This window comes from Nomascus leucogenys, chromosome 4 (assembly GCF_006542625.1).
Source record: "Nomascus leucogenys isolate Asia chromosome 4, Asia_NLE_v1, whole genome shotgun sequence".
Lineage (NCBI taxonomy): Eukaryota > Metazoa > Chordata > Mammalia > Primates > Hylobatidae > Nomascus > Nomascus leucogenys.
In genome coordinates this window covers 85493702-85509914 of record NC_044384.1, presented here as the reverse complement: position 1 = coordinate 85509914, position 16213 = coordinate 85493702, and the positions used below count along the sequence as shown (strand labels likewise).

Genomic DNA, 16213 nt, shown 5'->3' with positions numbered 1-16213 from the left:
TGAACAACATGGGTGGGATGTAAAATGGTATATCCACGTTGGAGCACTGGTGGAGAGGATCAATTCAAGCTGAATGTACACCAACCATATGACCCAATAATTCCTCCCAACCTGGGCACATAGCCAAGAGAAATGAATACAACTGGCTCCCAAAAGGATGTATCCAGGATATTCATGGCAGCCTTATTTATAATAGTCCAAAACTGGAAGGCCCCCCAAGTCATCAGCAGGGGAATGGAGAATGGAGAGACCGATTGTGGAATATTTGTGCAATGGGACGCAGCAACAGAAAAGACCAAGCTACCAGGTCACTCAATAACACAGATGAATCCCACAGACATGTTAACTAAAAGAAGCCAGACCCAAAAGAGAACACGCCATATGATCAAATGTATATGAATTTGAAGAACAGGCAAAACTAATCTATGATGACAGAAGTCAGAATAGTGGCTACCTATGGGTGGGGAGTGTGACTCACAGGAGCCTTCCGAGTTGCTAAAAACGTCATCATGATAAGAGTGGTAGTTACATGGGTTTATATATATGCAGAAGTCATGGAGGCTGGGCTTGGTGGCTCATACTTGTAATCCCAATACTCTGAGAGACCAAGGCGGGAGGATCACTCAAGCTCAGGAGTTCGAGATTAGCTTGGGCAACAGCTTCCTCTCTACTAATAAATAAATAAATAATTGGCATGGTGGCAGACCTGTAGTCCCAGCTACTTGGGAGACTGAGGTGGGGGGATAGCTTGAGCCCAGGAGTTCAAGGTTGCAGTGAGCTATGATTGCACCACTGTGCTCCAGCCTGGGAGATACAGTGAAACCTTGTCTTAAAAATAATAATAAATAAGGCAGGGTGCAGAGGCTCACGCCTGTAATCCCAGCACTTTGGGAGGCCGAGGCGGGTGGATCACCTGAGGTCAGGAGTTTGAGACCAGCTTGACCAATAAGGTGAAACCCCATCTCCACTAAAAATGCAAAAATTAGCTGGGCGTGGTGGTGTGTGCCTGTAGTCCCAGCTACTCAGGAGGCTGAGACAAGAGTATTTATTGAACCCAGGAGGCGGAGGTTGCAGTGAGCTGAGATCGTGCCACTGCACTCTAGCCTGGGCAACAGAGCGAGACTCCGTCTCAAAATAATAATAATAATAATAAATAATGAATTATTTTAAAGTCATTAAGCTGAACACACTGATGTGTGCACTTTACTGTATGTGTGCTTGACTTCAATTTAATAAACAATTTAAATCTAAGAGCTAAAACTATAAACTCTTAGAAGAAATCACAGGAGTAAATCTTCATGACCTCGAATTTGGCAACGGATTTTTACATTAGACACCAAAAGCATGAGCAATAACAACAAAAAGATACATTGGACTTCAATAAAAAATAGTAATGCATCATTTTGTGCATCAAAGAACAGTTTTCCGTCTCCAAAAAAAAAGAACATTTTCAAGAATGTGAAAAGACAACCTACAGAATAAAAGAAAATGTTTGCAAATCATATAACTGATAAAGGTTTAGTATCCAGAATATAAAAAGAACAACTCAACATAAAAAAAAAAAAAAAAATGGCCGGGCACGGTGGCTCATGCCTGTAATCCCAGCACTTTGGGAGGCCGAGGCGGGCGGATCACGAGGTCAGGAGATCGAGACCATCCTGGCTAACACGGTGAAACCCCGTCTCTACTAAAAATACAAAAAATTAGCCAGGTGTGGTGGTGGGCACCTGTAGTCCCAGCTACTCGGGAGGCTGAGGCAGGAGAATAGCGTGAACCTGGGAGGCACAGTTTGCAGTGAGCCGAGATTGCGCCACTGCACTCCAGCCTAGGCAACACAGCAAGACTCCGCCTCAAAAAAAAAAAAAAATTGGCCGGGTGCAGTGGCTCATGCCTGTAAACCCAGCACTTTGGGAGGCTGAGGCGGGTGGGTCACCTGAGGTTGAGAGTTCGAGACCAGCCTGACCAACATGGAGAAACCTTGTCTCTACTAAAATACAAAATTAGCCAGGTGTGGTGGCGCATGACTGTAATCACAGCTACTCAGGAGGCTGAGGCAGGAGAATCGCTCGAACCAGGGAGGTGGAGGTTGCGGTGAGCTGAGATTGCGCCATTGTACTCTAGCCTGGGTGACAAGAGCAAAACTCTGTCTCAAAAAAAAAAAAAAAATTAAGAATGGGCAGTGGGCCAGGGGTGGTGGCGGGCGCCTATAATCCCAGCACTTTGGGAGGCTGAGGTGGGTGGATCACTTGAGGTCAGGGGTTAGAGATCAGCCTGGCCAACATGGTGAAACCCTGTCTCTACTAAAAATACAAAAATTACCCAGGCATGGTGGCACATGCCTATAATCCCAGCTACTGGGGAAACTGAGGCAGGAGAGTCAATTGAACCCAGGAGGTGGAGGCTGCAATGAGCCAAGATCGCACCACTGCACTCCAGCCTGGGCAACGGTTGGGAGCGGTGGCTCACGCCTGTCATTTCAGCATGAAGAGGGGTGAAGGCAGGAGAAGTACTTGAGGCCAGGAATTTGAGACTAGCCTGGGCAATATATTAAAACCTCATTTCTACAAAAAAAAAAAAAAAAAAAAGTAAAGGTTTGAATAGATATCTGCCCAAAAAAGCTGGGTATGGTGGCTCATACCTGTAATCCCAGCACTTTGGGAGGCCAAGGCAGGCGGATCACGAGGTCAGGAGATCGAGACCATCCTGGCTAACACAGTGAAATCCCGTCTCTACTAAAAGTACAAAAAATTAGCCGGGCGTGGTGGCAGGCGCCTGTAGTCCCAGCTACTCGGGAGGCTGAGGCACGAGGATGGCGTGAACCCCGGAGGTGTAGCTTGCAGTGAGTGGAGATCGCGCCACTGCACTCCAGTCTGGGCGACAGAGAGCAAGACTCCATCTAAAATAAAAAAAAAACATACGGATGAAACCAAAAACACAGGAAAAGAGGTTCATTGGTCATTAAGGACATGCAAATCAAATCAAAACTCAATGAGATACCACTGCATACCCTTTAGGATGTCGTTAATACAAAAAAAAAGGAAAATAACAAGGGTTGGCAAAGGTTTGGAGAAATTAGATCCCTCGTGCATTGCTGGTGGAAATGTAGAATGGTATAGTCACTTTGTAAAACAGTCTGGCAGTTCCTCAGATTACCATGTAACCTGGTAATTCCGCTCTTAGGTATATATTCAAGAGAAATGAAAACATATATCCACACAATAACTTGTACAGAAATGTCCATAACTGCATTATTCATAATAGTCAAATAGTGGAAATATCCCATGTCCATCAGCTTATGAATAAATAAATGGTTATATATATAGGCCGGGCACGGTGGCTCACGCCTGTAATCCCAGCACTTTGGGAGGCCAAGACGGGCGGATCACGATGTCAGGAGATCGAGACCATCCTGGCTAACATGGTGAAACCCCGTCTCTACTAAAAATACAAAAAATTATCCGGGCGTGGTTGCGGGCGCCTGTAGTCCCAGCTACTTGGGAGGCTGAGACAGGAGAATGGCGCAAACCCGGGAGACAGAGCTTGCAGTGAGCTGAGATGGTGCCACTGCACTCCAGCCTTGGCGACAGAGCAAGACTCTGTCTCAAAAATAAATAAATAAACAAACAAACAAATAAATAAATAAATGGTTATATATACCCAGCCATATAAATGAGCAAAGTACTGATACATACTATAACATGAATGAGCCTTGAAAATGTTATGTTGGCCCAGTGCAGTGGCTCACACCTGGAATCCCAGCAGTTTGGGAGGCTGAGGCAGGCAGATCACTTGAGGTCAGGAGTTTGAGACCAGCCTGGCCAACCTGGTGAAACCCTGTCTCTACTAAAAATACACAAATTAGCCAGGTGTGGTGGCAGATGCCTGTGATCCCAGCTACTCAAGAGGCTGAGGCAGGAGGATCACTTGAGGAGTGCAGGAGGCAGAGGCTACGGTGAGCCAAGTTTGGGCTATTGCACTCCAGTATGGGCAACGGAGCAAGACTCCATCTAAAAAAAGAAGAAGAAGAAAGAAAAGAAAGAAAATGTTATGCTAAGTAAAGAAGTCAGGCAAAAGACCACATAATATATGAATGAGTCCATTTACTCAAAATGCCCAGAATGGGAATCAAATTAGTGGATACCAGGGGATGAGGGAAGGGGGAAATAGGGAGTAATTACTTTCTAGGTGTGGGGTGTTTTCTGGAGTGATGAAGTTTTGAAACTACAGAAAGGTGGTGGCTGTACTACATTGTGAATGTAATAAATGGCACTGAACTGTACACTTTAAAGTAGTTAATTGTTTGTTACATGAATTTAATCTCAAGTAAAAACGTGAACTTCAAAGGCCAGGCGCGGTGGCTCACGCCTGTAATCCTAGCACTTTGTGAGACCGAGGCAGGCAGATTGCTTGAGCCAAAAAAAATTAGCTGGGCATGGTGGCATGCGCCTGTAGCCCCAGCTACTCGGGAGGCTGAGGAGGGAGGATCGCTTGAGCCCAGAAGGTTGAGGCTACAGTGAGCTGCGATCCTGCCACTGCACTCCAGCCTCGGCATCAGAGTGAGACCCTATCTCAAACCAAACAAACAAACAAACAAACAAAAACAACATAAACTTCAATTAAAGAGTGAATAGAAACTAAGAAACATAAATATCACCTTCAATGCCCTGGCCACACTGAGAACACACAGGGTGCCAAGCCTCCTCTCCTTCACTGCAGTCCCAAAAGGCAGGGATTCTCTGGGGCTCAGAGAGGGGAAGGGACTGAGCCAGTCTTACAGAGCCACCAAGGCACAGTGGCAGGGTCTCTCAGGCCTCCCTGCCCTCAAACTTCCAGCGATGGCTGTGGCCCCCTGGGGTTCTCTCCTGGCCGCCCTGGGTGGAAGCTGGTGAGGTCAGAGGCCAGGAACGCTTCTACGGCCACAAGGCGGGGGTTAGTGACTGAGGAGGTTGGAATGTGCTCCCTCTGAAAGGACCTCCTTGTGGCTCCAGCGACGGTTAGAGCAGGAAGAGACTTTCAAAGTCGTGTAATCACACACACACAAACACACACACACATCCAGACCTGAACCCCTGCTCCCTCAGCTGCCCCAGTGGCCCCAGCATCCACTGCTTGGGGGCGGTGGGGTCAGGTGCAGGGTGATGTTTCTGGAGCAGGCAAGTGAACGCAGTCAAGGCTGACCTGTGTCACCCCTCCCCTGGTTACCTGTGTCACACTTGACCTGTCCAGCTTGGGCTCTGCCAAGAAGTTGAGGTATCAGTGTGTGTGCACATGTGCACGTGTGATCAGTCCCAAAGGCTCTCACCCCTGGGTTTTTTTTGTTTTGTTTTGTTTTTGACGGAGTCTCGCTCTGTCACCCAGGCTGGAGTGCAGTGGCGCAATCTTGGCTCACTGCAACCTCCGCCTCCCGGGTTCAAGCGATTCTCCTGCCTCAGCCTCCCAAACAGCTGGGACTACAGGCATGGGCCACCACGCCTAGCTAATTTTTGTATTTTTAGTAGAGACGGGGTTTCTCCATGTTAGTCAGGCTGGTCTCGAGATCTTGACCTCGTGATCCACCCGCCTCAGCCTCCCAAAGTGCTGGGATTACAGGCGTGAGCCACAGCACCCAGCCTATGTGTCAAATGCTTACTATGTGCTGTGCTAAGCATGTGACATTACTTGTGTCCTCCAACAACCCTTGAGATAGTTATCATTATGTCTCCATTTCACAGATAAAGAAAGAGGCTCTGAGAGATTGTGTGCCTCATCTAGGTCACACAACTGGTGAGCAGCATAACCACATTCAAACCCAGACCCCACAGCTGTCTGATCCCAGCATGGGTGTTCTGTCCACGGATCACACTGCATCAAAAACACTCTCCTCTCCTCTCTCTCTCTCACACACACACACAGAGATGATGATGACAAGAGGGTGACAAGCACTGGGTCGCTCAAAGGCAAAGGAGAGGCACCAGGCTGGTAACCACTTTCTGAGTGCATAATACTTTACAGCTTACAAAGCACTTTCACATCTGTGATCTCATTTGATCCCACAACAGCTCCATGAGATCAGCCGGGAGGCCCAATTGAGGGAAGGTGAACTGCCCAGTGTCACACAGACAGAAAACTGTAGCTCTGGGACTGGAACCCCAGGGGCAATCTGGACTTCCTGGCTCTAAGTCTGAGTGCACCCAAAGACTGCTGGCCTGTGTTCCCAAGGAAAGTAGCCCAGAGGGCAAAGCTAGAGCTGATGAAATGGAAGGACCGATGGAGAAGCAGGAGAGCCCAGCCCTCTTGATCTATTTACTTTGAGTCTTGCTCTGTCCCCCAGGCTGGAGTGCAGTGGCATAGTCACAGCTCACCCCAGCCTCGACCTCCCTGGCTCAAGCCATCCTCCCTCCTCAGCCTCCAGAATAGCTGGGACCACAAGGCGGGCGTACCACCATGTCCGGAAAATTTTATAATTTTTTGTAGAGATGGGGTCTCAAATGGCTCTTTCTGCCTTGGCCTCCCAAAGTGCTAGGATTACAGGCATGAGCCACCACACCTGGCCCCAGCCCTCTTTCTGTAGTCGTGTGACAACTGACAGCTCAGTACTCCATCTGGGCCTCAGTTTCCTCATCTATAGATGGAAGTAATCAGAGAGAAGCTTTGGGATGGTGCCCAGCACTAACATTCTGGATGTGCGACAAGGTGTCTGTGAAAGTGTAAGGGCTTTGAAAAATCTTGGCTGAGCCTGGGCTTAGAGTGCCTACGGCTGTGACTTGGCAACCTGTGCCAGCTACTCACTTAGAGACCTTGAGCAATTCATTTCAGCATCTCCCAGCCTCAGTTTCCCCATCTGTAAAACAGGAGTGAGGATGATACCTGCCTCACATTCACTCACCTTTGACATACTCTCCAAACAAGTCTGGCGGCCACACAGCCTCCGAAAGGCACTGACCGTAAAGAAGATGGCGTTTATCAGATCTCAGGACACCTGTAGTGGCCCTGAATTAAAACTCGTTATAGCTCCTGAAATTATCCTGAGTAATACAATTATATTGCATTTTGTATGTGGTTAGTTCAAAGCATTACCTTATCGGAAACATTTAAAATATGCCACCTAGCCTGGGCAATACGGCGAGACCCAATCTCTACAAAAAACACAAAAATTACCTGGGCATGGTGACGCGCGCCTGTAGTCCCACTTACTTGGAGGGGGCGCTGAGGCAGGAGAATCCCTTTAGCTCAGGAAGTTGAGCCTGCAGTGCGCCGAGATCGAGCCACTGCACTCCAGCTTGGGTGACAGAGACCCTGTCTCAAAAATATAAAGTAAAATAAAATAAAATAAAATATGCCACCATTTTTGTAACCCTGGTTTGTCATTTATTCACTTTTCATATACTCGAAGCCTTAAAACAAGGCCAGTGGAAAGACCTCACTCCACGAAGCTTTGGGTGGCGGTTGGCGTGGCTCCTAGAGATGTGATTCTTTCGTGCTATTTTGTGGGAGCAGAAACGGAGGCTAGCCCAGGCCTCGAGAGGGCTGGGGCGGGGCGCGGGCTCTGGCAGGTGCGTCAGTCCGCAGGGGAACCCGGGGCTCCACCTGGGCGCGGCGAGGAAGTTACACCATGTATGGGCAGCTACGTCAGGGGGGCGGGCCCACAGCTGCCGGGGAACGCCGCGCCGGGCCCATCCCGGTGAAAAGGCTGCCGCCGGACTTGGGGAGGCGTCGCCAAGTTCGGGACCGACGGGCCAAGGCGGCGCGTCTCGGGGGTGGAGCCTGGAGGTGACCGCGCCGCTGCAACGCCCCCACCCCCCGCGGTCGCAGTGGTTCAGCCCGAGAACTTTTCATTCATAAAAAGAAAAGACTCCGCACTGCGCGGGTGAGTCAGAACCCAGCAGCCGTGGACCCCGCAGAGCCGCCAGCCCCGGGCATGTTTCGAGACTTCGGGGAACCCGGCCCGAGCTCCGGGAACGGCGGCGGGTACGGCGGCCCCGCGCAGCCCCCGGCCGCAGCGCAGGCAGCCCAGCAGGTGAGAGGGGCCGGACGCCGGGGGTCCCCCGGGAGGACGGCGCGTGTGAGGCCGGAGTCAACTCCCGCACGCTCCGGGACTGTAGCCGGGAACGGGAGTTGGGGCCGGGATGGGGGCCGGGGCGAGGATCCTGCCCCTCGCCGTCCGGGGCCAGTTGCCCCCACCGCGCAGCGGGCGGCAGAGACCCGCGAACTCCCCTTCTCCCAGCCGCCCCCTTCTCCCTCGCCGTCCGCTTCCGTCCCTCCGTCTCCGTGCCCGCTTTCTCTCCTCCTGCCCACCTCTGACTTCTGCGTCCACCCTGCTTCAGAAGGGGCGTGGGCGCCTGGGGTGGCCGCCCCGATGGCTCGGAGGGTCTCTCCGCCTCGGGCTGAATTCCTGGGATCTGGAGTCTGAGCTGGGGTGAGCGTCCCCACACGGGAGGGAGGCGGGATACGTCGGGAGCGCAGCTGGGCCAGGGTGGGAGTCCCGGCCCGGTCTGCGACCCTCCGCGTGTCCGTCCGTCTGTCTGTCCTTCGCCTCTCCGTCGCCAAGTCCGTGTCGTTTCTCGGCCTGGGGAGCCCGGGGGGGTCCGGGCAGTGGAACCTGCCAGGTCCCCGGAGACCGGCCCTCGATCCCTTTGCCGAATGCGGCGAATAGAGACCTCGAGGTTCCGGGACGTGCGCAGGATCAGGCTGCGGGCGACTCTCGCGACCCCACTCTCGGCCCCTAACGGCGCCCGCTGCCCGCCGGGGGGCACCCGGGAGGCTGCAGGTGCCCGTTTCCTGTCGAGGGGCTGCGAGCACGTGTCGACAGGGGAGGGAAGGAGGGGCGTCCGTTCCGCCGAGTCACGGCGGCCGAGTCACGGCGGCTGAGTCACCCGGGGCGTCCCTCCCTTCCTGGCCCGGAGCGGCCCGGGCCCGGGAGTGGGAGATGCCGCCGGCGGTGCCTCGGACCCGGAACTGGGGTCACTGGGACGCCAGGCCCGCAGCGCTTGGGCTCGGGCTACCGCTGTCGGGACTTGCCTGGGCTTGTGGGGCGCTTCCCGGACGATTGGGCGCCCACACCCAGGGCCCAGCGGCAGAGCTCGAACCCACTTCTCCCAGAACACTGAGCCCCATCCCAACCCACTCCTCAGATAGCTGGCTGATAGAATGGGAACAGGGACGTCGTGCTGGGCCCTTGCTACATCATTTACCATATTTCACGGAATCGAAGACCTCATTGATTGAAAAAAACCCACTATAACTTTATGTCACTAATTTTCTTTCCTTTTTTTTTTTCTGAGACGGGGTCTCCCTCTGTTGCCCAGACTATAGAGCAGTGGCGCAATCACAGCTCACTGCAGCCTCAGCCTCCTGGGCTCAAGCAATCTTACTGAGATCCTAGCTGGGAGGCGACCTGGCCACAGGCATGCACCACCACACTCAACTAATTTTTTAATTTTTTTGTAGAAATGAAGTCTCACTGTGTTGCCCAGTGTGACCTCAAACTCCTGAGCTCAAGTGATCCTTTTACCTCAGCCTCCCAAAGTGCTGAGTATGAGCCACCATGCCTAGTCCACTAAAATTTTTTTAATTGCCAATTAAACTATGATTTCAGAGTTATTAAAGGGGACTTATTAATATCAGTGAAATCCTGTAATCTTCACCTGTAACAATATTAAAAATGAGGAAACTGAGGCACATAGAGGTTAAATAACTTGCCCATGATCACACAGCCAGTAAGTAGCTGAGAGCTGAGATTAGAATTGGGACAGCCTGCCATGCCAGGTGGCTAAAGCCTGTCATCTCAACACTTTGGGAGGCTGAGGTGGGTGGACTGCTTCAGCTCAGGAATTTGAGACCACCTTGGGCAACCTAGTGAGAGCCTGTCTCTACAAAAAAATAAAAAATAAATTAGCCAGGCCATGCGCGGTGGCTCATGCCTATAATCCCAGCTCTGTGGGAGGCCAAGGCGGGTGGATCACCTGAGGTCAGGAGTTCAAGACCAGCCTGGCCAACATAGTGAAACCCCGTCTCTACTAAAAATACAAAAATTAGGCGGGCACAGTTGTGGGCACCTGTAGTCCCAGCTACTCAGGAGGCTGAGGCAGGAGAATTGCTTGAATCCGCGAGGTGGAGGTTGCAGTGAGCCAAGATCGGGCCACTGCACTCCAACCTGGGTGACAAAGTGAGACTCTGTCTCAAAAAAAAGAAAAAAAAAGAAAAAAAAATTAGCCAAATGTGATGATGCACGTCAGTAGTCCCAGCTACTTGGGAGGCTGAGGTAGGAGGATTGCTTGAGCCCGCAGGTCACTGCACTCCAGCCTGGGTGACAGAGTGAGACCCCGTCTCAAGAAAAACAAAACAAAAAAGCAATGGAATGGCCTGAACCCAGAGTAGTGACTCTTTCCTGCCTCAGCCCCTCTGTACTGGGCACCTGCCACATACCAGACTGTTGCACACATTCTCTCACCTGATTCTCACAGCCTCCCTGTGAGCTGGGAGCTGTAATTATCCTCTCCGTGCAAATGGGTGCAGGAGTGGGTAAGAGCCCAGCTGCTGGGCTCAAATCCCATTTCCTAATCACTGGCTCTGTGTCTGTGGGCAACTGTTCTCCCGTCTGAAAATGAAGATACTAGGCTGGGCGCGGTGGCTCACGCCTGTAATACCAGCACTTTGGGAGGCCGAGGCGGATGGATCACCTGAGGTTGGGAGCTGGAGACCAGCCTGGCAAACATGGTGAAACCCTGTCTTTACTAAAAATACAAAAATTAGCCGGGTGTGGTGGTGCACGCCTATAATCCCAGCTACTCAGGAGGCTGGGGCAGGAGGATCATTCGAACCTGGGAGGCACAGGTTGCAGTGAGCCTAGATCGTGACACTGCATTCCAGCCTGGGCAACAGAGTGAGACTCCGTCTCAACAGAAAAAAAAAAAAAAAAAAAAAAGGGAAAAGAAAAGAAAAAAAAGAAAAAGAAAAAAAAAAGAAAGAAAAGAAAATGAAGATATTACTGTGCCAACGATATGAGTCAGTATTTGTAAAGTGGTTAGAACAGCTCCTGGCAGTTTATGCTTTATAAATGTTAGCTCTAATGGGGAAATGGGGGCACAAAGAGGTTATGTGACCTGCCCACAGCCACACAGCTTATGAGCAGGGATTTGCCACCAGGTCAGTCTCTGACTGCCAAGCTGTGTTCTTTCTGTTCCCACAGCTAGCCTGTACATTCAGGGTAGACAGCAGTGTAGCCTCTGCCCAGTGGAAGCCCCTCAATCCACACAGACCTCATCTGTGGCCTTCCATTTCTTATTCCTTAGAAGTTCCACCTCGTGCCAAGCATCAACACCATGAGTGGCAGTCAGGAGCTGCAGTGGATGGTACAGCCTCATTTCCTGGGGCCCAGCAGTTACCCCAGGCCTCTGACCTACCCTCAGTACAGCCCCCCACAACCCCGGCCAGGAGTCATCCGGGCCCTGGGGCCGCCTCCAGCGGTACGTCGAAGGCCTTGTGAACAGGTAAGGCACAGAGGCATTGCAGTGGTTCTGACTCTGCCCAGGAGTGCTAGGGTGCAGAGAAGCTCCTGCCAGAAAGGAGAGCACAAGCTTAGGAGGGGGTAAGGTAGGCTACAGGTGACTACTGCCCAAGGCTGAAAGTGATAGGAGCCCCATGGGAGGCCCAGAGGGTACAACAGTCACTTCTGGATCAGGGAAAGCTTCCTGGAAAAGGTGGCATATTAGCCTAGAAGGATGGGTAGGACTGGCAGAGGCAGAGAGGAAGGAAAGGACATTCCAGGTAGAGTGGGTGGCAGGAGCAAGGATGGAGGCGGAGGCAAGATCATGTAAGGTGCGCACACAGAATGGTGAGGGGGTCTCCACCTGCTGACATGCACAGAGGGGGCGCTTATGTTGTCTGGGAGAGAACAGGAACAAGAGAGTTCCCTTCAGCTACTCCCTCAGTCTCAGTTTCCCTGTCTCATTTAATCCTCACAAAATCTTTCTGGGGAATGTACTCTGGTTTTCCCCATCTTCCACCAAGGAAATGAAGGCACAGAGGGGTAGTCACTTGCCCAAGATCACACAAGTAGTGAGTAATGACACAGGACTGGCCTTGGCCCCAGGTTTATACAACTCTGAAGTCAGATCCTAACCACCAAACCAGGGCCAGGTGCAGTAGCTCATGCCTGTAATCCCAGCACTTTGAGAGACTTAGGCAAGAGGATCACTTGAGGCCAGGAGTTCAAGACTAGGCTGGGCAACGTAGAGAGACCCTGTCTCTACCGAAAAAACAAAATAAAATGAAACCCCCAAAACTAATCACTGAGCCACGCTGTCTCACTGGGAGCTAACAGAAGGCTCAAAGTAGAGGGAACTGATAATTCTTGGCTCCCCAAAGCCCTTACCAAAATAAGTGAGTAAGAGATGGCAAGTCTTTAAAGGAGTGGCTCATCTTTCCTCTCCCTGGGGCATTTTGGTGTGGGAGACTACAGGGGATGAGGTTAAAAAGCTTGGTCGGCAGGTAGAGGATGGGGAGAGAGGTTAGGGCCCTGGGAAAGATGAGAGATCAGCCAGGGACAGGTTTCCCAGAACAGAATGTCTGGCCTTTGTGGTGAGGAGGTACTGTGGTGAGAGCCACAGAAGCAGGCCAGGGGTAAACCCTCCTGTGCGTCCTTCCTTCAGCCTGGTCCTGAGGGTGACCCTTTGATCCTGGGTTCTCCAGGTAGGGCTGTGAGCTGTCAGTTGGATCCTTTTGGTGAAATGGTCTCTCTCATCTGGCCTGTCACTCAATGTGGAATAGAGTGAGTGCATTCTATGGGTTCTAAGTCCTGCTGTGGAACCATAAGCAAGTTATCCTCCCTGGGCTTCAGTTTTTCATGGAAAGTTGGGTTAAGTATCTAGTTTAAGGCCAGGTGTGGTGGCTCACGCCTGTAATCCCAGCACTTTGGAAGGCCAAGGTGGGTGGATCATGAGGTCAGGAGATCGAGACCATCCTGGCTAACATGGTGAAACCCTGTCTCTACTACAAAATACAAAAAATTAGCCGGGCATGGTGGCAGGCGCCTGTAGTCCCAGCTACTCGGGAGGCTGAGGCAGGAGAATGGCGTGAACCCGGTAGGCGGAGCTTGCAGTGAGCCGAGATTGTGCCACTGCACTCCAGCCTGGGCAACAGAGCGAGACTCCGTCTCAAAAAAAAAAAAAAAGAATCTATGTTTAAAAAAAAAGAGGCCAGCTGTGGTGACTCCCCCTGGTAATCCAAGCACTCTAGGAGGCCAGTGCAGGAGGATCCCTTGAGCTCACGAGTTCCAGACCAGCCTGGGCAACATAGTGAGACCCTGTCACTACATAAAAAAAAGAAAAAGAGAAAAAAAAGGCCGAGCACAGTGGTTCATGCCTATAATCCCAGCACTTTGGGAGGCTGAGGAGGGTGGATCACCTAAGGTTAAGAGTTCAAGACCAGCCTGGTCAACATGGTGAAACCTCATCTCTACTAAAAATACAAAAATTAGCCAGGTGTGGTGGTGCATGCCTGTAACCCCAGCTACTTGGGAGGCTGAGGCATGAGAATCACTTGAACCCAGTAGGAGGAGGTTGCAGTGAGCCAAGATCGGGCCCATGCACTCCAGCCTGGGAAAGAGTGAGACTCTGTCAAAAAAAAAAAAAAAAAAAAAAAAAATTTTGCATATTCTCAGTGGAAAAACAAGAATCTATGTAAAGTACTTGGCTGGCACATATTAGTTTTCCAATAAATTGCAACTTAATGAGCAGCACTCATTAGCCCCTCCTAGTGCTTACAGCTCATGGAAGAGGAGACTTGGTTGTCCAGAGATCCAGAAGGATGAGGGTCCTGCAAAGAGGGTGCTGAGAAGGAAAGGTCACTTCTGGCTGGGGAATAAGAGGGCTTCCTGGAGGCAGGAGCATCTTAGTTGAGTCCTGGGAGATGAGGAGGGTTAGGGTTTGCGGAGGGGGAGGGCATTACGGGAGAGGAATGTGCACTAAAGCTAGGTGCGAGGAGGAAATTTTACCAATCCAAGAAGACAGCGCCTCAGTGCAGGGAACTGGTTGGGTGCAGTGATCCCTAAATCACAGGCTGAGGGGGCCTTGCCATGACCTCTGCCAGGGTCCTACCACTGGGCCACCGTGGGGGGCGAGTTCCAGGCAGCCAGTAGCCCAGGGTCCTCCTCACTGCCGGTCTCACCCCCAGATCAGCCCGGAGGAAGAGGAGCGCCGCCGAGTAAGGCGCGAGCGGAACAAGCTGGCTGCGGCCAAGTGCAGGAACCGGAGGAAGGAACTGACCGACTTCCTGCAGGCGGTGAGCACCAGCCCTGGTCCACCAAGCTCAGAGGGACCCTGTCTCCCAGAGCCCCCAGAGCCCCCAGAGCCCCAGTATATGTAACCTCCTTCCCACCATCCTAGCTCCTTGTCCGAGGGGCAGTCCTTCCGGGAAAATGATGAGGAAAAATTGATTAGAAATTGGCTGCAGCATGTCTCACTCGCAGCAGAGCAGAGCCGAAGCTCAGCCAGCAATCTCCTTTTTTTTTTTTTGAGACAGAGTCTCGCTCTGTCACCCAGGCTGGAGTGCAGTGGCGAGATCTCAGCTCATGGCTCACTGTGACACCTGTCTCCCAGGCTCAAGCAATTTTCATGCCTCAGCCTGCTGAGTACCTGGGGCTACAGGCGCCTGCCTCCCTACCTGACTAATTTTTGTATTTTTAGTAGAGACGGGGTTTCGCCAGGCTGGTCTCAAACTCCTGGTCTCAAGTGATCCGCCCGCCTCAGCCTCCCAAAGTGCTGGGATTACAGGCCGGAGCCACTGCCTGGTGCCAGCAGTCTCCTAAAACGTCTGGGCCTGATGGGAGTTGTGCCCATTTTCTCCCAGGGGCTCACGGGAGTTGTAGTCCAGACTTGCTGGGGACTCTCCACTGACCCCCCTCTCCCCCCACCCAACCCTAGCTCCTCAGAACCCTGAGTCCAAATGTCTGAGGCTCTGGGGTATTCAGCCTTCACCTTCCTGACTCCTCTCCTGATCTTCTACAGGAGACTGACAAACTGGAAGATGAGAAATCCGGGCTGCAGCGAGAGATTGAGGAGCTGCAGAAGCAGAAGGAGCGCCTGGAGCTGGTGCTGGAAGCCCACCGACCCATCTGCAAAATCCCAGAAGGAGCCAAGGAGGCGGACACAGGCAGTACCAGCAGCACCAGCAGCCCACCAGCCCCCTGCCGCCCTGTACCTTGTATCTCCCTTTCCCCAGGGCCTGTGCTTGAACCTGAGGCACTGCACACCCCCACACTCATGACCACACCCTCCCTAACTCCTTTCACCCCCAGCCTGGTCTTCACCTACCCCAGCACTCCTGAGCCCTGTGCCTCAGCTCATCGCAAGAGTAGCAGCAGCAGCGGAGACCCATCCTCTGACCCCCTTGGCTCTCCAACCCTCCTCGCTTTGTGAGGCGCCCGAGCCCTACTGCCTGCTGATGCCACCCTAGCCAACATCTTGTCCCCTTCCCCACCGGTCCAGCTGGCCTGGACAGTATCCCACATCCAACTCCCGCAGCTTCTTCTCCATCCCTCTAATGAGACTGACCATATTGTGCTTCACAGTAGAGCCACCTTGGGGCCACCAAAGCTGCCCACTGTTTCTCTAGAGCTGGCCTCTCTAGCACAATTTGCACTAAATCAGAGACAAAATATTTCCCATTTGTGCCAGAGGAATCCTGGCAGCCCAGAGACTTTGTAGATCCTTAGAGGTCCTCTGGAGCCCTAACCCCTTCCAGATCACTGCCACATTCTCCATCACCCTCTTCCTGTGATCCACCCAACCCCCTATCCCCTGACAGAAGGTGCCACTTTACCCACCTAGAACACTAACTCACCAGCCCCACTGCCAGCAGCAGCAGGTGATTGGACCAGGCCATTCTGCCGCCCCCTCCTGAACCGCACAGCTCAGGAGGCGCCCATGGCTTCTGTGATGAGCTGGTCTGCAGATCTCAGCTTTGAGAAGCCTTCAGCTCCAGGGAATCCAAGCCTCCACAGCGAGGGCAGCTGCTATTTATTTTCCTAAAGAGAGTATTTTTATACAAACCTACCAAAATGGAATAAAAGGCTTGAAGCTGTGGCCTGAGTGCCTCACTGGACCCAGAGGCCAATGGGAGAGTATTTGGAGCCTTAGGTCCCAGCCTTAGCTCTACAGACTCACTGCATGACCTTGGACAAATTCTTTGATATTTTTGGACTTTCGTCTTATCTGACAAGTGGGGCTACATCCGC

The 16213-nt window shown here is 52.1% G+C and overlaps 1 protein-coding gene across 1 annotated transcript; it reads left to right on the top strand.

Annotated features, from left to right (window-relative positions):
* The first annotated feature begins 7854 nt into the window (after positions 1 to 7854).
* Positions 7855 to 16080, top strand: FOSL1 (FOS like 1, AP-1 transcription factor subunit). The gene is made up of 4 exons (XM_003274210.4): positions 7855 to 7996; positions 11271 to 11468; positions 14152 to 14259; positions 14985 to 16080. The coding sequence occupies exons 1-4, from the start codon at positions 7898 to 7900 to the stop codon at positions 15393 to 15395; spliced, it is 816 nt and encodes a 271-aa protein (XP_003274258.2). The 5' UTR covers positions 7855 to 7897; the 3' UTR covers positions 15396 to 16080.
* The last annotated feature ends 133 nt before the right edge of the window (positions 16081 to 16213 follow it).